Below are 22,309 nucleotides of genomic sequence, written 5' to 3'. Positions count from 1 at the left end.
GGGAAAGAACATTTTGTCAGTCTAGTCATGTTTTTGATTGGCTGTTGTTTGTTTAGAGCTGCTGTCTTAGCTCTTAAATAGTAATGATAACATTCTAGCTATTGAACAATAAATTAGTTTTATAGCATCAGTTTACTTGTCTGTGCATTGATGGTATAGTAATGCACATTTGCATATTTTCTGGTCTCTAATTTTCCAAAATTAGACTTTAAGTACCTAACCTTTAAGTATATAACCACATAGGCATTGTGGTTCAAAAATGAAACATTCAGGGCTTCCCTGGTGGCGCAGTGCTTGAGAGTCCGCCTGCCGATGCAGGAGACGCGGGTTCGTGCCCCGTTTCGGGAAGATCCCACATGCCGCGGAGCGGCTGGGCCCGTGAGCCATGGCCGCTGAGCCTGCGCGTCCGGAGCCTGTGCTCCGCAAATGGGAGAGGCCACAGCAGTGAGAGGCCCACATAACGCAAGGAAAAAAAAAAAAAAAAAATGAAACATTCACACTCTGTGGTTACACTAACACAAATGTATATATAATTTCCCCAGATTTGCTTGCATGGTGAAACTCACTGTTGATGTTTGTTGGCTATAAATATAATTTGGCTAGTCATATAATTTATAACTTACCATCAAGTAGGTATAATAAAAAAAGACTAGATTACTTTTATGTTTATTGAATGTTATTTTGTAATAAAATCATATGCATAAGCATATATTATTTTCTTACAAAATATATGATAAGTGATTTGTATATGTTGCTTTCTTGTTGTTTATTATCACCTACTTTTTCTTTAGTTCTAAAGTAAACATCATTGGGAAAAGGGTCTTTGTATACTTACGTAGTTTTAGGTTAAAAGAGAAAGTTTTAGAATTGCTGACCTAAGAAATTCTTTAAGTCCTGTACATTCCAGTATTGAATATACCTTCATGAGCTCCATGAGAACTTAGACAATGTTGGGATGCATGAGAACTTAGAAAATGTAATGGGTTATATTTCTCCTCCATCCAGCTGTTATTTTGTTTTTGATTAGGAACCAAAGATCTACCAAAAGTTTAGAGAATAAGACAGATATTAGAGATTGACAGATGGAGAAAATAGCAAGACCCAGCTAACTGAATGCTAGTTCAAGAAGCATACTCGAAACATAAAGTCACAAACAAATAGAAAGTAAAAGCGTATACCATGCAAACAATAAGCATAAAAAAGCTTTTGTGGCTTTCTTTTAGAAAATATAAACCTGGAGTGTTACCAGAGACTAAATCTTTTTTTTTTTGGTAATGATAAAACGGCTAATTTATCAAGAAAACATAACAGTATTAAATGTGTATACACTTATTAACAAAGCTGCCAAATACTTGAAGCCAAAATAGACACAGCTAGACGGAGAAATATATGAACCCACAATTGTAGCTGGAAACTTTACTGCATTCTCTCAATAAATGATAGTACAACAAGAAAAAAAAAATCGGAAGGCTCTATACAATTTGAACAATACGATTAACCATCTTGACCTAATTGACATTTATAGAGTGCTACACCCAACAGATGCAAAATACATATTCCCAAGTACACATGGAACAGTCATATAGATAGATCATATACTGGGTCTTTTAAGTCTCAGTAAGTTTCAGAGGGCTGAATGCATACAGAGTATGTTTTCTGTCTCCAAAAGCATTAAGTTAGAAATAAGAGGACTTCCCTGGTGGTGCAGTGGTTAAGAATCTGCCTGCCAATGCAGGGGACACAGGTTCGGTCTCTGGTCTGGGAAGATCTCACATGCCACGGAGCAGCTAAGCCCGTGTGCCACAATTACTGAGCCTGCGCTCTAGATCCCGCAAGCCACAACTACTGAGCCCACTTGCCACAACTACTGGAGCCCACGTGCCACAACTACTGAATCCCATGCACTTAGAGTCTGTGCTCTGCAACAAGAGAAGCCACTGCAATGAGAAGCCCATGCACCACAACGAAGAGTAGCCCCCACTTGCCGCAACTAGAGAAAGCCCGCGCGCAACAACGAAGACCCAACACAGCCAAAAAAATAAATTAATAAAATAAATTAATTTTTTTTTAAATAAGAAAAATATAACATCTAGAAAATCCCCAAATATCTGGAAATTAAGAATCTGAGTAACCCATGGATCACAGAAGTACTCACAAGGGAAATTTAAAAAGAGAATTGAAGTGAATGGTAATGAAAACAACATTATCAGAATTTGTGGAGTACACCCAAAGCAGTTTTTAAAGGCCTGAAATCAGTGAGCTATGCTTATACCTTAAGAAACTAGAAGAGAGAAAATTAAACCCAAAGTAAATAAAAGAAAGGATATAATGAAAATAAGAAAAAATTAACAAAATAGTAAACAGATAAAAATAGGAAATATCACCAAGCTCAAAAGTTGATTCTTTGAAAAAATTAGTAATATTAATAGCCCTCTAGGAACACTGATCAAGAAAGAGAGAAAGCCCAAATTGCCCGTATCAGGAATGATAGAGGGGGCATCACCACAGCCTGTAGTCACTAAAGTATAAGGAGGTGCTATGGACAACTTGATGCCAATGAAGTCTGTAGCTTAGATGAAAGAGACAAAGTGCTTGAAAAACACAGTTTAGCAGAACTAACACAAAGAAACAAAACAATTGAAATAGCCATATACCTAATAAATGGAATCTGTAATTTAAACATTTTGCAGAAAAAAATCTTCCAATATTAGCTTCACTAGTGAACTCTTATCAGACATTTAAGAAGAAAAAATAATACTGCTATTACATAAGCTCCTAGAAAATCGAGTAGAAAGAAACACATTTTATGAGGCCAGTATAATCCTGATATTAAAACCAGACAAGGACACTGTATAAATGAAAATTACAAATCAATATCCTTCTTGAATATAGATACAAAAATTCTTCATTAGCAAATTGATCCCAGTAATATATAAAAAGAATATGTCATGACTACATTTTCAAAATCAATGAATGTAACTTACCACATTAACAAAGTAAATTAGAAAAATAAGATCATTTGAGTAGATACTGAAAAACTGTTTTGGCAGAACCCAATACCCATTCGTGGTCAGAAACACTCAACTAACTAGGAGTAAAAGGAACTTCCTCCTCCTATTAAAGGCCATCTATGAAAACCCTGCAGCTAGCATGATAGGTATACAACACTGAAATGTTGAATGCTCTCCACACTCAGTTGGGAACAAGGCAAGGATGTTTACTCTCCTTTTATTCGGCATTGTGCTAAAGGTCCTAGGCAGTGTAGTAAGGGAAGGAAAAGAAATCTAAGACATAATGATTGAAAAGAAACTGTCTTTATTAACAGATGACATAGTTTGTGAGTATAGAAAATCCTAAGAAATCTATAAAATTTACCAGCATTATTGATAAATGAATTTAGCAATGTCGTAGGACACAGTATGTCCCCGTATGTTAAGAGCAAACTTTTGGAAAACAAAAAAAGAACAGTTCCACTTACAGTAGCATCCAGAAACGTAAAAGCCTCAGGGATAAATATAACGAAAGCTGTGCGAGACGTCTGCATTACAACTCCTTTTCCTGAGAAAACTTAAAATGGAAAGATATACTGTGTTCATCAATTGGAAGAGTCAGTATTCTTAAGATGCTGATCCCCAAACCGACCTGTGGATTCAATGCAATTCCAATCAAAATCCCAGCAAGCTATTTTTTTTTTTTTTTTTTTTTTTTTTTGGGTACCGGGGCCCCCCTTTTTTTTTTTTGCGGTACGCGGGCCTCTCACTGTTGTGGCCTATCGCGTTGCGGAGCACAGGCTCCGGACGCGCAGGCTCAGCGGCCATGGCTCACGGGCGCAGCCGCTCCGTAGCATGTGGGATCTTCCCACACCGGGGCACGAGCCCGCGTCCCCTGCATCGGCAGGCGGACTCTCAACCACTGCGCCACCAGGGAAGCCCTCAGCAAGCTATTTTTGAAGGGAGTGGCAAGCTCATTTAAAGTTTATACAGAATTTTAAGGAAACTAGTATAGCCCAAATAATCTTCTAAAAGAACAGTTAGAAGATTTATACTGACTTAAAGACTTTCTAGGCAAATAGGTAAATATAACAGATGAGAGAACAGAAATAGACCATACATAGTTTTTTAACAGGGATGCTAAAGCAATTCAGTGAGGACAGGAAAGTATTGGAAAACCAATAAATAGTGCTGGAACAACTGGATATCCAAATTGGGGGAGGGGAGGCTCCTATCTCCCTCTACATGTGAAAATTAATTTGATATGGACTTTAGACCTATGTTTAAACCAAAACTTTAAGTATTCTCAAAGAAGGCATAAGAGAATATACATCTTCTACCATGGGTTAAGCAAAAATGTCTTTTAGAGAGGATAGAGTGTTACCATTTAAATAAAAAATAGAAAAATTAGACTGCATCAAAATAAAAACTATCAGAGACACCTTTAAGAAATGAATTGGCAAGACAAAATATTTGCAGCACATATATCTGATTAGGGACTTATATCTCGCAAAGAACTTTTAGAACTCAGTAATAAAAAGACAACACAATTTTTAAAAGGACAAGAGCCTCGAATAGTCACTTCACAAAGACAAAAAATATTATTCATAGTAGTCTAAAATTGGAAGCAATGCAAATACCCATCACCGGGAGAATGAGTAAGCAAATTGAGGTGTATTCGTACAATGGAATACTACTCAACAATTGGAAGGAACAAATTACTGACAAAAGCAAGAATATGGATGAATTCTAGAAACGTTACTGAGCAAAAGAAGGCAGACACAGAAGAGTACATACATTATGATTCCATTTATATGCATACCACAAAGTTATGGTGATAGAAAGCAGAACAGTGGGTGCTTGTTGGGGGAGGGATTGATTGGGAAGGGGCATGAGGGAACTTTCTGCAGTGATGGAAATGTTCTATATTTTGATAGGGATGTGGATTATTTGGGTATATGCATTTGTCAAAACTGGGCAAACTGAATATGTAACATCCATTCCTTTCATTGTATTTAAATTAACCTCAATTGAAAGAAAAGTAATGGAATAGCTGTACATGACTTTTACTGAAACAGTTGCCTTTCTTAAGGTTTTTATCTGTCAAATATCTCCATTCGATAATTATATGTCTGTTATCTCTTCTATACAGTATATGAAAAAATGAGTTAGATACAGTCTCTGTCCTCAGAGAATTTTCCACTTAATATATAAAAATAACTATACTATAGAAAGTGATAAGAGTCATAGAAAGGTCACAGGTACATTACTATGCAGATTCCAAGAGAGGAGAGGTTACTTCCACTTGAATAGAATCAGGGAAGGCTTCCTGAATCTGGTATGTGAGCTAGCTTAGCAATGGGAAGAATTGATACGTCTAGAGATTGGGGAAAAGGATCATTCCAGAAGAAAGGCCCAGGATATGCAGAAGCATAACTCCAAGTATGATTAGATTATTTTGTCTGGAGTATAAGGAATATCAGATGGAATTTTGATAGTAGCTTAAAGAGGGATAAGAGTTAAAGAAACCTTATAAGGGTAAAGAAGGCCTGAACTTGCTTATTTATTGAGAGGAAGAATCCAGTGGACATTTATAAGACATATTATTTAAGAAATCTGTTTTATATGCATAGAAAAAAGACTGGAAGGATATCTGCTAATCTGTTACCAGTGGCTATCTCTGGTGGTAGGATTGACAAGATTATTTGACTTTTCTTCTTTTTGCTCTTCTGCATTTAAAATTTAAATTTTTTTCCTTCTGCATTAAAATTTTTGTACATATATTTTTATTATGTAATTTTAGAATTTTATAAAAAGTATTTGCTTCATAAGCATACTGTGGTGGGAGCTTATTTGCTAAGAACTCATTGGCTTATAACCTCTTGATTCTCAGTTAAGGAAGACTTCATCTAATACATCATGCTGCTTTTCTCCTATTTTATGTATGTATGATTTTAGCCCTACTGAAAATTTGAAACAAATTCGGTTTCATTTGGTTTTGAATTTTAATACACGCATTAGGAAGCTGACTAAATACCTCAAAACATACTGTTCTTTTTCAGCAATAGGGGATTTTTCTCATTCAGCTTTGTTTCACACAAATAGGTCTTACAGAAAGCGACACTTGTTGTTCAGAGTGAAGTGGACAGATGTGTAGTAGACATAATGAAGGAAAAGAATATTAACCCTGAGAAGGATGCCAGGTATGTGTTTTTACGGTGTTCTCATTTATCGTATGCTTACATCCTGTGAGGCTGGAGATCTCACACAGTTGTGAAACGTTAGAGCTGAAGGGTTTGTGGAGATCATCTAATTCAACCCTTTCACTTCACTAGATGAGGAAGTGAGGTCCAGAGAGGTGAGTGATGGAAGCAGGACTAAAACCTATATCTCTGGGTTCCCAGTCCAGTACTATTGCCAGTTTATCATCTGCCTTCTCTAAGGTAACTTACCATTACTTTCCCAAATTTAAATAATGACTCCTGTGTCCTTCTTGTCCTTCAAAATTCAGTTCCTCTGTCCTCCTGCAGGAAGGTCCTCTATCATACATTTAACCCATTGTACTGTAGTCATTGATTTGCTCTTGTTCTTCCCCAAATAAATTCTGAGTTCCATAAGAAGACTTGACTTATTACATTTCTGTGTTCCCAGCACAAGTATATTGAGATAGTAAATATTTAGCAAGCTTTTCTTCATTTGGTATTTTCTTTGTAAATATTGAGGAAGGAGTACTTTATTTGGGCTGAAGCAGGGGAGGGTACAGGAGAGAACTGTGACCATAAGTCCACAGAAGAGGTAACGTTTGAGCTGGACCTTGTTGAATGGGTAGGGGAGGACGTTCTGTGCAGAGGAAGGTGCCAACAAGACACAGAGTCCTTGAGTATCTGGGAATGACAGGGAGTCCTCTGTAGCCGGAGCGTTGAATAGGCGCAGAGCAGAGGTTGGAGAAGTGAGTGGAGTGCAAGATCAGAGATACATTGCAAGGAGGCTCGCATGCCACACTGAGAGATTTAGATATTGTCCTCTGATTCTTTTTTTTTTTTTTAAGCAAACGAGCTACATTATCAGATATGTGTTTTAGGAAGATGAAGGGTAAATTTGAATAAGTGGGAGGCTGGTAGAAGGAATAAAGACAGAGCAGGCAGGAAACTGAGTCATTCAGGCAAGAGATGATGAAGCCATAAATACACCAGGGTAAATGGATATATATGATGAGGGCTTTGAGGGACATTTCAGAGCTAGAAAGGATAAGGGCTCAGGGACCTTTTGATGTATTGTTGATGGAGAGGAAGGTCAGAACTCAGAGCGTTCTAGCTTGGGAAGCTAGTGCTTAGTGATTCCATGAATGGATTTAGAGTTGAGAAAGAGCATATGCTGCTTCAGGGAGGATGAGCTGTTGTGTGTGGAAGCACGGGGAGAACCTGTCACGGCATTGTGTGTTGCTGTATCCTTGGAAAATTAGGTCTGCTGGTCGTGTCTCACAATAAAGATTGGGGAACACATGAGATTGCCCAGAGAAAACATGGAAAGAAGTGAACGAATCAAGGGTTTACAAAGTTCGCAGTTTTGGAAGTTTGCCTTTCCTACCTGTCTTGCCCTCTTTGTAGGCCCTGTTCTATCACATCTTGCATGATACTTTGTATAATGTTTTGTGTTTACAGAGGCTCTTGATGCTTATTGTATTAAACCAAAAGCTAGGGAATGCTTTCTAAATAGACATATGAACCACAAGCTATGGAAGGCATTATTTTATTGTGATAAGAAGGTATGATTTTTTTTAAAATAAGAACTTTTATCATTTTCAGTTTTAAAATCTGTATGAAGGCATGCTTACTACAGATATCTGGTTATAAACAGCTCTATTTGGATGTAGAAAGTGTGAGAAAAAAACCATATGATTCTGATAACCTGCAACATGAAAAGCTGCTTCTCAAGGTAAGTTTTGGTGTTCTGTATTTGGAGTTACACTGGAAAATAAATCAGGCTTGAGCTAGTAAGGCCTGTGTGGAGAATCTGGAGGCTTACACAGCCATCTGATTTCTTTGCCTCAGAGAATTTTATTATATTGGTGAAAGATTTTTAGTTAACTATTTTTATAATTTCCTGATAGGCATCAATGAAATAGATTCAATTTTTATTTTAATGCTTTTAATTCTGAAATAAATTATAAACTTATAAAGGGAGATCTTTTCAACTGAGAAGTATGAGTCCACAAGCTTCAGATTTTTTCCCCCTACTTTTTATATAAATCCTCACATAAATTAGGCATTTTTTCAGCTTACTCTTGAATTATGAACATAGATGTCCCTTTTCAGATTATTATGTCAGATCTTTTGGGATTTATGAAATGTGCCAAATATTGCCACAATAGATTTAAAAATTAAGAGAGTAAAGAAATTTACTTAGGACCTTCCTGTTTCTTATTTCTGAAGTAAAAATGCATGAAGCCAGTGAGATGCTGAAATTTGAGAATATCAGGCCTGGAGTAAGCTTTCCAGATCATCCGATCTAGTACCTTTATTGTAGGGATGAGGTTAGTTCTAAGGCCTAGAGGAGATGAAGTCATGTGCTTTAGAAAGATCAATTCTGAAATAGAGCTGAATCATCTGCCCATCCACTTCACCTATTCTAATTATATTTTTAAATGGTTATAGTTAGGGAAAATAGCACATGGCACCTGGTGTTAGGAGTTTGTTATAAACTAAAAGTGCAGTGGAAAGAAACAAACATTGAGAATATTCAAGTAACAGTAAGAGACAAGTTTAAAAACAACAAAGCTTGCTTTCAGGAGGAGATAAACATACACTTCACCTAATTTTAAAATTAAAAATAAAACTTGATTTTGTCAGTGAGGATAATAAAACTACTCAAAGGACTGTTGCTGCGGGTTGAATTTTTATGTTTCAAGTGTTAGCACAGTGCCTGGCACTCACTAAGGCTTGACCTCTTCATAGCTTCCTCGTCATCATTATTCCCTTAACTTCAGACCCTCTCTACACAATACCTTCCCTTTAGAGAAGGGGTAAGACCCAAGTCCTAGCATTTGAGTCAAGGGAATTTTCAACTTGGTGATTCATCAAGAAACTCATTCAGAGGTGAAGAGCCAGTTGCTGGCAGTGAATCACCCAGCCTCACACATGCTCAGCAGGGTAAGGGGCTAAGGAGTTCTGTGTTTCTTTAAGTACAGTCCAAGAGCCACCTTCACTAAAGTTAACCAGTGTTTAATATTGAGAATCCAAGGTTCCACCTTGCCTACGAAATCAGAATCTTCAGGGGTGGAACCCCGAAATTTGATATTTATGCATGCTGAATTTTGAGTTTTAGTGGTCTTACCTTGTCTCACACCACATCACTGAGGCCTCATCCTTGGCATAACCAAACCCGTGCTGAGCTCATGGAGAGAGGCTAAGGTGAGAAGGTGCATGTGTGAGTAATGAGAGAAGGGACCAGATAAAACCCAGTCTATTGATTGGATTAGCTTCAGGGCCAGAGTGCTGACCCTGTCTTACAGTAAGGTCACAAAGTCTTCACATTTCATTCTAGGTAACAGGATACTCCTTTCATTAGGAGTCCTTTACTCAGAAGTGCCTGAAATGGTAGTGAAGTGGGGAAAAAAAAAGAAAAAGTATTTCTGTTTTGCAAATTTTCACAAACTTTCTTATCAACTTTTGTAGTCTCTTTTGTCTGATGACTTGTGGTGTTGAATTTAGAAAATGACTGATTACATTTTTTAAACTTTATTTTTGCACTAATTGGTTTGTTGCATCCAATATTTGATAGCTGTTCTTAAATCCTCAATCTTAAGGAATATATTTACTTACAACCAAGTCATATTCTTTTTCTTTTAAAACTATGAAAATTTGTAAAATAATGATCATATAGGTTTTAATACTATCAGTGTTATTTCTCCATGATCCCCTCCCTATCTCAGACTTACTTTCCTTCTGATTAAGGATAATCACCTGCCATTAGAATAGAGCCTACTTAAGTATATAGTGTTTGAGGCAAGGGCCAAGTGCCTGGCACTGTGTTCTTCTCAAGGAAGCAGTTTACTAATTCTGATATATATGTATTACTTAGTAAGTAAAGACATCTCATTGTTTTCGATTTCTGTGTATTTGTTACCTTTTCAAAGTCTGCTGTTCTTTGTATGTCTTTTAAATTGGAATAAGTATGCTACATTTTTTAGGCTAATTGAAAAGTTCTTTAAATATAGTCTTTGTTGAGCCTATGATTTGTCTACAAAAGTTGTTTAATTAAAAGCATTCGACTTACCAGTACATCAGCTATGAGAAGAAAAATGTCTTGGTAAATTACGAGCATCACTATTATTTGTAATATGGAAGCATGTTTGTACAGCTTTGGAATCTTCTAATGCCCACGAAAAAATTGAAGGCTAGAATCTCCAAGCAGTGGGCTGACATTGGTTTCCAGGGTGATGATCCCAAAACAGACTTCAGAGGCATGGGAATACTTGGATTAATCAATCTTGTGTAAGTGAAAATAAACTCTCTTTAATTCTCTAAATGAAATTACATGTAATCTCTAATCTTGTTTAATTTTAGTGAGAATCACTCTATGAAATTACATGTAATCTCTAATCTTGTTTAATTTTAGTGAGAATCAATCTAGTTTTATACTATCTCTGAATTTTAATAACTGCTGTGCTAAAGGTATTTACTAATGCGCTGGCAACAGTATGAATACATAAGCCATATACTGTGTGTGTGTGTGTGTGTGTGTGTGTGTGTGCGTGCGCGCGTGCACGTGTTCGTGTGTGTGATTTCTTTACTACCCAATACTTGCCTCTTTCTTTCTCTTCCTGACCGCCTTTCTGATACCTCTTAAGGAACTGTGTGTACTCTCTTTTTACTCTCTTTATCCTCTTGCCTCTTCTCTCTTGGCTCTCTGACTTCATTTTAGGAGGTTTAACCGGATAAGATAATAATAAAGCCTCTAAACACTTCTTTGCCATCTGTGACAAGTAATTTAAATCCCTGACTTTTCAGAGCCTATATGAACTGTCTCTTGTTTTTCTTCTTTAATATTTATGCTTGGGCACATGTATGAAATCTCAAAATATGTAACTAAAATCAGAATTGATAGCCAAAACTATTTTAGAACATAAACTGGAAGATTAATATGAATATGAATATGCAAATGAAGATAGTCTAGTGTTTGGGTCTGTCCTTGAATTGTGATTTATAGACTATAAAATGCCTAGAATGGGAACGCTAACCATTAAGAAAGTCTCAATAATGGTTACTGTGAAAAATTAGTCCTGAAACTGAGCTAATTTATGTTAATATTCAGAAAAGAGATCTACGTCAATATGGATAAGGCCGTTTGGGGCGAAAATAGAAGATAACAGTAGGGCTTCAATATCTACAATTTTTTCCAGTTACAAAAGTATTTCATTTTCTGTAGTACCTAAATTGTATGAGCATGAAAGTTTTCCATGCATCTACTTTTCAAAGATAAAACATGGTTGTCTGAATAATAATAATAATTACAGAAAATGAGATTGCCAATTTTCCACTTTGATAAACAGAAACTTCCATTTGGGGAATTCAATTAGAATAAATGCAGTTTGTTTTCACTTGGAAAAATTATTTTAAAATTCATTATTGTTCAGAACACATGGATCTTTTGTTTTTAGCGTTTAAAGACCATCTTTTTTCTTGGTACTTGTAAACTACACAGATAATTGAAACTTAATTAGACACACACACATTCTTCTGATGCTTCCTTTCTTAACTTTTGCTGAGTAACCTTTCTTTTGGTTCATTTCCTCAGAAATCAAGATTTTTCAGCATTTGCCAGAAGATAATTTAATTTAGCTTAAAATTTAAATAATTTAATAGAATTTGATTCAAGACTGTGGTAAAGAGTTCTGATAGACCTTTAAATGATTTGCAGATATTTTTACTCTATTTAGAGCTAGTATCTACTAATTTGAAAAATGACCAAGATTCAGATATATTAATTATTTGATTGCCATTGATGTACTAGAGATGCTTGAAAACATAAAATTAGCTCTAATTTCTCTATAATTATGTTTGTTGTCCTGTGTATGGAGCTATAACTCTTTAGGATCAAAATAAAGATACAGTCAAGAAGCAGGCAAGCTGTTCAAATACCTTTATGTAATGAATTTTAAAAATTTCTTGGCCTTTGTCATCAGATCTCTTGAAATATTTTGTTGCTTTGAAGGACAGCTGGTAGTTTGATAGATAATGATGTTTTAGGTAAATGAATGCTCAGGCAGGTATAAAATAAAAAGGATATTTTACAGAAAATGAATTGAAGAGAGACTGGAAAAATCTGAATAAATGAGGAAATAGAAGCAGAAAGGTAAATTATACAAGCTAAGGCCAAAAATATATGTAGGAAGGGAGAGAAGGCAGGAAGGAAGAAAGGAGAAGGAAGGAAGGAAAGAAGGGAAGTAAGTCAGTGCAGATTATTGTAGGGAATAGGTCTCCTTATTACATAGATGCTTATTTTCCTTAGATACTGTTTACATAGGGGTTTCCTAGGTAAGTTCAGCAAGGAAATTAAAGGTTTCTCTGTGTTACAGATAGAATATTTTAAAAGTAGCTTGATTATTGAAATACTAATATAATACTGAATTGTATTGAGTATCATGCAAAAAAAAAAAAAGAAATATAAATAGTCCACTAAGGGCATTTTTAGAGCCTGCCTCCAGATAAAGTAGAAAATTAGAACATGTAAAGAAAGCATTGCACTAAAACAGGACTTTTTTCGGTTTGGGGATTTACAGATCCCTTTGAGAATCAGATGAAAGTTTGGTATATTCTCTCCCCAGAAAATGTACACACAGAAAATGTATGCATAATTTAAAGTGATTCATGGATCCCCCTTCGTTCATGAATGATCATCCATTCGTGAACTTCTAAGTTAACAATCCCTGTTTAAATGGGTTGAAAATTAGAGCCAATGAAGAAAAATGGAAGTCTGTAGTATTAATTTACAGAAGGAGAAATAGAGGGACATTTGGTTAGAAATTTCTATGCTTTATGAAAATGTCAATGACTGTGCCTTCTAAAATTTAAATAAACCATGGAAATCCATTTTTTCTTCTACTACTTATCCTTACATAAACATCCAGCCAGTCATCATATGTGTATGAGTATCAGTGCATTATGGGGTGATCCAAAGTTTGAATAGATTTGGTCCCTATCTTTAAGAACTTGAAGAGGTTGCATTAGTACAAGCCAACAGTATGTATGAACCTTTATATATTTCTCTATACCTGCTAATACTTATGTTTTGTGGCCAGTATTTTAGTTACACCACTGATCAAGGAGTGGGGGTTTTTTTAGTGCAAAAGGAAGGCTATTACCGGCTCGGTTCTTTGTGGCTGTCTGGAGGGGTGGGATAGGGAGGGTGGGAGGGAGGGAGACAAAGAGGGAAGAGATATGGGAACATATATATATGTATAACTGACTCACTCTGTTATAAAGCAGAAACTAACACACCATTGTAAAGCAATTATACCCCAATAAAGATGTTAAAAAAAAAAAAACTGAATCAAGAAGAAATAGATAACTTGAACATACTGATCACTAAAAGCAAAACAGAATCTGTAATTTTAAAACAACTCCCTACCAACAAAAGTCCAGGATCAGATGGTTTCACAGGCAAATTCTACCAAATAAAAAAAAAAAAAAAAAAAAAAAAAGGAAGGCTATTGACTTTCTTCTGATTGCATTGACAGTGGCATTAAGCAATATAGACTCAAGTTGCAACAGAAGGAATGAGCTCAGGTGAAAGGAAGTGTCCTAACAGGTACACAATGACTACTTTATAGAAAATTTAGAACAAACAAATAATCAGAACTCTAGATTTTCTTTTAAAATAGATAAAAGTCTCTTGTTAGATCATTTATTTGTCAAAATACTTCAAAGTCTAGCAAAGGGCCCATGTCCTGTACTAGATAGGCCTGATAGCTCAGAATTAAGTTTTGATTCAAAAGCATCTCGGAGTCACTGCAGTGACTTGAGATGGAGATTGGGATGCTTTTGGCAGTAAGACTGTCACTTTGACAGTAGCTTTTAAAATTGCTTCTGGATATCTTCAATTTGAATGACATGTTAATTTCATTATTTTTCTTAAACTTTTTCAGGTATTTCAGTGAAAATTATACCAGTGAAGCTCATCAGATTCTTTCACGTTCAAATCATCCAAAGTTAGGGTAAGCTGGATATGTTAAAGAAACCATAAGCTCTTGAACTGAAAGTATTTCTGGGTATTTTTAAAAATTAGATTATTCTAGTTAATAAGAACTTCATAAAGAATATTGCATGATATATTATTTTATGGCTAAGTGAGATCATAAACCAATTTGGTATGTAATTCAATATATTTTTATCACAAGGTGTAGTTTATATATAAAATGGAGATAAGGACCTTATAAAAATTTTCTGGGAGATAGATTTGAAAATAAGAATATAGGAAATGGCTTTGAAATGGGAATAAGAAAATGAGAAATAGCTTTGAAACTTGTGAAGTGAAATGCAAGTTGACATCATATTATTAGCTTTATCATTATTTTTATATTCCAATGATACCTATCTTTGAAAAAGCATTATAACACTATTACATCATAAAAATAAATACCCTGATAATGGAGGAGAAAATTATCAGATTACTCAGTATATTTTAGAAATCAATGAGGGTATATGTAGTACTCCTTTAAACTTTTTTTAAATGATTTTGGTTTTAGCTATTCATGTGGCCAGAGCTTTGTTTTCATATCTTAGATAATATCCAGAAAATCAGCAGCCTCTAAAGAGCAAAAATTAATATGTAGAAGTTTTTGTAAAATCAATACAGTGTTAGAAATGGATCAAAGTTACTTTTTACTAATTCCTTGCATAATTTAAAATTTACTTTATGAGCTGTTTTGGCTAGCTGGGATAACTGGTAATGTTTCTGACATAGGTATTCTTATGCAATAGTTGGAATCAATCTTACAGAGATGGCTTATAGCTTGCTGAAGAGTGAAGCTTTGAAGTTTCACCTCTACAACTTTGTTCCTGGTATACCAACAATGGAACACTTTCACCAGTTTTATTGTGAGTATTGAAATGAGTTAAAAGTAGAAATTTCTAAGAGAATTTTTTAATCCTTAGGAAAGTATTATATATAATACCTTTATCAAATATGTAACTTATACTTGTCATTTTACTATTTAGGATCTTTCAAAAACAGGAAGATAGTGGAAGATGGGTATCCAAGAGTATCTTGTACTTCAGTTTATATATTTGCTGATTTAAAAAATTCAGTGAGGCAATTTTTGACATGCTTGCAAATGTAGGATTTATACAGTTTTTCTGTAGACATTTGTTTTCCAGTCAACTATAAAATGAATTTTTCTTCTTGTATACTGGTTAATGAATGCTGTTGAGTCAAGGACAGATCATTTGGTTGCTCTTGTAAGGAAATTTAAAGGAACCTTTCACACACACACACACCTTTTATTTCAAGGCCAGGTTTTCTTGTGTTAGGTTGGGGTATTAAATAACTGTTCCTAAAGCAGTCATATCACCGCTGTTCCATTAACTTTTATTGTGATGGTAGTTGAACGCTGAAGGTTTATTTGAATGAACCCATCTTATGAAGATATTGCTCAGAAGCAAAGAATTCAACTCTAGCTTGGCTTCATACTCTATTTTTTCTTGATCTTTTTGCGTCTTTAGATAGGACATTATAGGAAACTACTTAGATAATAAGTGTGCAAATCATAACTTCTTCAACTCCATTCTTGAAGGAGTCATCCAGGTCTCTCTTTCCCACAGCCTCCCCTGCGTTTACTTAATCCCTAATTCCAGGTTTGTCTACTTCTTAAATTTCTCTTGCACTTGTCTACTTTTTCCTATCCCATTGTAACTGCACGACATCAGTCCTTTGTTACTACGTTACTGTAATAGCCTTTTCCCTAGTTTTTCAGTGATGACCCTCTTCCAAATCTCCACATTGAAGGTATAGTTATTTAAAATGAAAATCTAGTCATTTTCTTTCATCTTGTTGCTGAGGAACTGTTTTTCCCCCCACCAGTCTGATTTGATTTCCTGTCCTAAATCTCTCACTGATTTTGAGCATAGTGCCTAAACTCCTGGGACTTTGCTGACTGCCTCCAGATATTTGTTTTCTGTATGAAATAGATGCTTGTGTAGTGGTGCCTGTTGAACATAAAACAAATATAGAAAGAAACAACCAAAAAACTCCCTCCCCCCAATCAAGCATCTTACCATATTTAAATAAATACAGGAGAGTGACAGGTAGGAAAGCAGTACAAAATGACCTCTGTGCAGTATTGTTTTCCCCTGCAGAGGGGTAACTGGAGCATCTTTAGATACTGTTGCTTCCAGTACCCTCAACACCAGCATCTCGTTTGGCTCCTGACCAGGAAGAGCATCAAAGTAATAGGTGAGGTGGAAAAGTCGTTATAGGACCTTCTTAGGACCTATCCATAGAGCTGTGGATCATCAGGAAAACAATGAAGCTTATGTTTTTCAAATTTCTTGAAACATTTAAAGCAAAGACACACACACACACACACACACACACACACACACACACGTATGTACATCCGTCTTTTACGCAGAAGTTTCCCCCTCAAAATTGATTTTCATACCCTTTACCAATAAAGTTTCATGTCTTAATTAAGGTTCTGCTTTTCTAGGAAGGGGCGTATTCTGAGTCAAAAGGGCAGTAGGGGTGCTTTATGGAAACAACTCTTTTCCATCACTTCATGGCAAGCTTTAGGAGTCTTATGCCATGTACGGCCCTGCCAGCATCCTAGAATTTTGGTATCTTGCAGTTTCCTCATGTCTCATTAAATCAACTTAGCCATTACAGTCTCAGTTTTTTGAGTCAGTCTTTTTCTGACACCAGTTTACATTATAACGACCTCACTCTGAAGCAAGAAATTTCTAGTATTTTACTCTTGAGCAGTTTGTTCTAGACTATATAGTCATTTGAATAGGTAATGAAAGCAATTTAAAGGAATGGTAAACAGCTAAAACCTGATAGCCAGAAACACTAAAACAAGTTGTACTCTATAAAATTCAGATGGATGTCTGACTTTTCATACTACCTAAAACATTAATCTCCAAAGTTTTTGATTGCACAGCCCTATCAGGATACTGGGGGTAGGGTGCTGGAGAACACTGACTCAGTTTATATATGGATGAGTAATTTCTGTAGATGTGCTTTTGTGCTAATGTATACACAAAATAAATTTTGAATGAAAGAAAGACTTAAAATATTAGTTAAAAATAGTTACAAGATTACCATCCTCAGCTTGTCTTTTGGGAACAGGAAGCAGATGGTGTCCATCTGCTCAAAGAGGCCTTATTCTTTGATTTTGTCCCATATCCTGGTTGACAAAAATCTGTTTTATCATATATGAAGGGATTAATCTGAAATCTTTCTTCAGTGGACCTTCCTTTGAAGTGCTGTTTCAATGTTGAAATGTTATGGTTCTTACCTGTTAATGTTTGCTTTATGACTAATGTTTTAAAATTGAATTTATGTTTATTTCACACTAGGCAATTATGATAGCCTAGCCACCCTTTTATGTAAAGTCACTGGCTTTATCCCCCCCCATTTATCTGAAATAAGTCACTTCTATCCCTTCTTGAATAGCTTTTCAAGGGGAAATGAAATTCTGGTGGAAACAAAGTCTAATTTACAACATAACAGAGACCACCTGCAAACTATGTGATTTGGGCAAGTCATTTAACTTCTCTGCACTTCTATTTCCTCTACAGAAAAATGGGAATAACAGTACTGCATCACAGGATTGCTATGAGGGTGAATGAGCACATGGCGAGGACTATAGAAGCATTTGTTAAATAATTAAAGAGATACATTTGGTTGAATCCAAATAGGGTTTAGTCGCGGTTTTAAATTCGCATTTTTTTGTTGTTGTAAATATGTCTCTTTACACATTTATCTGAGTTTTTTTTTTTTTTTTTGCGGTACGTGGGCCTCTCACTGCTGCGGCCTCTACCGCTGCGGAGCACAGGCTCCGGACGTGCAGGCCCAGCGGCCATGGCTCACGGGCCCAGCCGCTCCGCGCATGTGGGATCCTCCCGGACCGGGGCACGAACCCATGTCCCCTGCATCGGCAGGCGGACTCCCAACCATTGCGCCACCAGGGAAGCCCTATCTGAAATATTTTTAACATTTTGAGTGTTAATTTGTCTACTGTAATAAGGATATTGAAAAACAAAAATATTAAGCCTATTTCGAGTTATGTATTCTTTTCTAAAAGGGAAGGTGCTGATATGATAGTTCATTGAAAAAAGCAGAAATAACTTAGATTTATAAATCAAGTAGAAAACAGCTTTTCTATACTTTATCCATTTTCTTGTACTTTCATTTTCCTGTTTCCTATTCTCAAGGTATCTTTTGACAGTCTCTTAAATTTGAGGCATTTTGTTGATTTTTTTTGAGACAAAGAGTATATGTACTCTAAATATCTTATTGAAATTGATATTTATTTTGAACATATAAAAATATTTCTTATAAAGTTCCTCAGGTTTCTAGTAGTTTAAGATGGTTTCTGATCATTGAATCCTAATATGGATTAGGATATACTTTTAAAATGAGATGGTTGGATGTGATTTCACTATTGAGCACTGTATTTATGGTTTCTTTTTAACTGCAGGTTATCTTGTGTATGAATTTGACAAGTTTTGGTTTGAAGAAAAGCCAGAAAGTATTATGTATTTCAACGTGTACAGAGAGAAGTTTCATGAAAAGATTAAAGGACTCTTACTGGATTGTAATGTATCACTTACTTTAAAAATATGAATCATCCATAGTATCTTCTATTTCTACCACATTTTGCACACACAACAGAATTTATATGTTGTAACAGAAATTATCTGATCATTTACACTCCTTATATATAATTTCCTACAAAAATGTTTCAGAAATTCTATTTAAGAAAGCTAGTAGACAATCAGTGTATGTTTACACTTGTTTATACACTGTCCTCCAAAGGTACCTTATCCTTCCAAAGATCCCCTCTGTAGACTCATGTGAACTACAGTTTGGAACTTGGGACTTAACCCATTTAGTGTAAAAGTACAAATCAGGTATTTTTATTAACTTGATTGCTTAAAATGTGTAAAAATCAGTTTTCATGTTTATGTATTGTAGCTATCAAGTTGGTATCTTTTCAGAGCTCCTAAGATTTTTTGTTTTTTAGTCTGGAAATGATTGTTTTTAAATTTTCTTTGCCTTATTTTATTTGTAGGTTAATTAACAGAGAGATTAGTTCTTCATGGTTTTCTTTGTTTGCATTTCAATCACACGTCATACCGTTGCCTCATAGGAGCAAAAGGAGCATATAGATGAGTCAGAGAAGACGAAGAATTATGGCCTTTTCAGTTTCTCTGATTATGTCATGTAATAGGTAATGAGGGAATGACAGTATTAGTGATTAGCTTTTTTGTTTTTAAATACCACACTGAAATATCACAGTGGAATTTTAAAGCTTAAAGACATTTTCTCATCTTCAGTATTTGCTTTTTATCAGTTAGAGAGAAGAACTTGTAGTTAGTGCTTGGTATGAGGGCCTTTCATGAAGCTTCTCTATGGATGTGTGTTTATGAAAAGAGATGCATTTGCCAAGAAAATCTTGATTATACTCAAAGAACAGGTGCTATTTCAATAAAGCTGTCTTTGAGTTTTAACAAGAGAAAAACAAAGCTTTTAAACATCTCAGTTAAACATCGTTGGTTTATTTTACTTACTGTTAAGTCTTGCTTCTCTTTGCTTTGACTCCACAGTGTTTCTAGATAATGATGTATGGACTTCGTGGGTATTCTTTGAGTTAACAGTCTGTGGGATTCTAAAGTAGCCCAAGGATGATGACTGTGCTTTTTGTATAGCTTTATTCTCCAAAAATCTCAGGAGAGCAGCAAGTGCTGTCAAGGATTATATAGTGATGAGATTCTAACAGGAGCGATTTCTTCTTTGTGTGTTTTAGACATTTGTACTCATAGCAAAACTAAAAGTTTAAAGATAGGTTCATCTGATTACCAGATTCTCCCTAAATCCTACAGAAAGCAGCCTATTAAACACATAATTTAATCTAAAACATGAGGATAGTTAGCACACCTTTAAAATGGTATATATCAAGTGTTTAAGGACTGGCTTTTATGTGATATAGCAAGACCTGAAACTTTCAAGTATTTGTTTATGTCTGTTGACAAACCTCTCTCTTTAAACTTGCCAAAGAGAAGAGTGGTTAAAAAAAATAAACAATTGGAAAATAACAGATGCAGTGTTGTCTAGCACATACATTAAAAGCGCGTGCATTAAAATTCTTTTCTCAACAAGATAAAACTTAAAAATTGGGCTGATTTTATTATAATAGTGGCAAAATGCTTTTCAGTATTACAGGAATTTTAAAACTGGTTTCTTATAGGAGACTTCTCAACCTTGGGAGTATCTTAACTTCTTTAAATGTTTCCTATGCTTTATCATCCAGCCAGAGCTCTGTGAGATAAGGATCAGGTATTAACCATTAAAGTTCATTTTATCAAGGTGTTTACTATTACATGGAAAGCAATTGTTAGTCTTTTAGTTTTAGAAAATGTTTACCTTTATATTTTAATCTTTTAACAGATGAGGTCTTGAACTGATTTAAACTTTTGTCTGTATGCTTAATAAAAGAATGATTCAAGTATGGAAGAGGAAACTTTTCAAGTAATTAAGTTTTTCCCCTTCTAGGGAGTAAAACAAACTTTTTAATAATGTTTTTAAAATGTTAATAGAAATTTTGTTCAATAATATATTATTTAAGTCCACCTCTGTTTGTATTATGCATTGTTCTGTTTTTGCTTAAAATAATCTGTAAACCATTTCAGATAATTCTGTAGCAAATTGGTCTAAAAGCCACCAACAGATTCTGAGGTTTGATAGTTGAAAGCCAAGCTAAGTGTAATAAGTTGTAAATTAGAATGTAAGATGAGCCTTCTGACTTTCATGTGATAATGACATACATGAAAAGAAAAATATGATAATTGTGTCTGCCTTCCTACTTTTCCTTGCTTTCAACATATGTATGTTAGAATTTTAGGTAGTCTGAAAATCCATATTTAGAATCTTACCTGTTTCTATAATAATAAAATACCAAAGTAGTGATAGAATTGAAGTAGCAGGAAAATTGTTTGTTTTAGCATCAAAAAAGTGAATCAGGGCTTCCCTGGTGGCGCAGTGGTTGAGAGTCCGCCTGCCGATGCAGGGGACACGGGTTCGTGCCCCAGTCCGGGAAGATCCCACATGCCGCGGAGCGGCTGGGCCCGTGAGCCATGGCCGCTGAGCCTGCGCGTCCGGAGCCTGTGCTCCACAACGGGAGAGGCCACAACAGTGAGAGGCTCGCGTACCGCAAAAAAAAAAAAAAAAGTGAATCAGTGCTGAAATGAATTTTTGTATGTGCCAGATTGAAGAGTGAACCAGTGATAAGAATAGTCTAAAAATATAATTAAAATGGTTGCAGTTTAAATATGTTCTGAAAGACAATCTTTAAAGAATTGAGAGAAATCGGGATATCAGCGAACCTAGACCAACCCCTTTCTATATATAAATATGGTGATATAGTTAGATATAAAAATCAGTGTCTTACTGGCACCATTTACAATTTAGAAAACAGAATCTTTTTCTTAAAAATGCCCGTCCTGATTTTTTTCTATTTTAAGAGCAACTTGGATTTGTATGTATTTTTCTATGCGAAATACATGTACTCTTCATTTTTATTCCAGTGTTCATAATTGTTTATGTGCTGTTTCTCCCCTTTGCAGTCAGTGAAATAGAACTTGGTCAAAGATTTGCTCTAAGAAGAGAAGCATTACATGAGTGTGAAAGTGGAGTGCTCATTGCCAGAGCAAAAGAGATGACATGTTATCTTGGCACAGAAGAGAAGAAATTGGAGGGCAATAATGTTTATTCTTCTTGAATTAATGATTGGGGACCAGCAGCTATTTTCTCAGGATAAATGGTCCACCCAACTTCTGGGGAGGCTTAGTTTCCATTTCATATTTATGAACCTCTCCACAGAGTAATTTTTTTTTAATGAAGATTAAGGGAATTGGTAAAGATCTGAGAAAAATCATGAGTTTTTTTTTTTTCCTGGCTTCAGCTTTCGATAAGAAAAATGTTAAATGTAGTGCAGGTAAGACCCAACTACTGCATTACTGTTACAGGGCGAGTCTATGTTTTTGTTAAACAAAGTATTCAAAAAATATTTAAGCAGTAGCTTTCCCTGGGGGAAAGAG

The 22,309-nt window shown here is 35.3% G+C and overlaps 1 protein-coding gene across 1 annotated transcript in view; it reads left to right on the top strand.

Moving 5' to 3' along the window:
• Positions 1-19,161, top strand: part of ELMOD2 (ELMO domain containing 2) — a 25,679-nt gene extending 6,518 nt beyond the window's left edge. Inside the window, exons 4-9 of the mRNA XM_007445524.1 lie at positions 6,096-6,193; positions 7,796-7,925; positions 10,350-10,483; positions 14,137-14,205; positions 14,955-15,088; positions 18,691-19,161. Of these exons, the coding sequence (XP_007445586.1) occupies positions 6,096-6,193; positions 7,796-7,925; positions 10,350-10,483; positions 14,137-14,205; positions 14,955-15,088; positions 18,691-18,836 (711 nt within the window). The 3' untranslated portion in view covers positions 18,837-19,161. The remainder of the gene's footprint in view (positions 1-6,095; positions 6,194-7,795; positions 7,926-10,349; positions 10,484-14,136; positions 14,206-14,954; positions 15,089-18,690) is intronic.
• The last annotated feature ends 3,148 nt before the right edge of the window (positions 19,162-22,309 follow it).

This window comes from Lipotes vexillifer, unplaced genomic scaffold (assembly GCF_000442215.2).
Source record: "Lipotes vexillifer unplaced genomic scaffold, Lipotes_vexillifer_v1.1 scaffold219, whole genome shotgun sequence".
Classification (NCBI taxonomy): Eukaryota; Metazoa; Chordata; class Mammalia; order Artiodactyla; family Lipotidae; genus Lipotes; species Lipotes vexillifer.
Note: the sequence above shows the minus strand (reverse complement) of the source record. Positions and strands in the feature narration are given on the sequence as shown.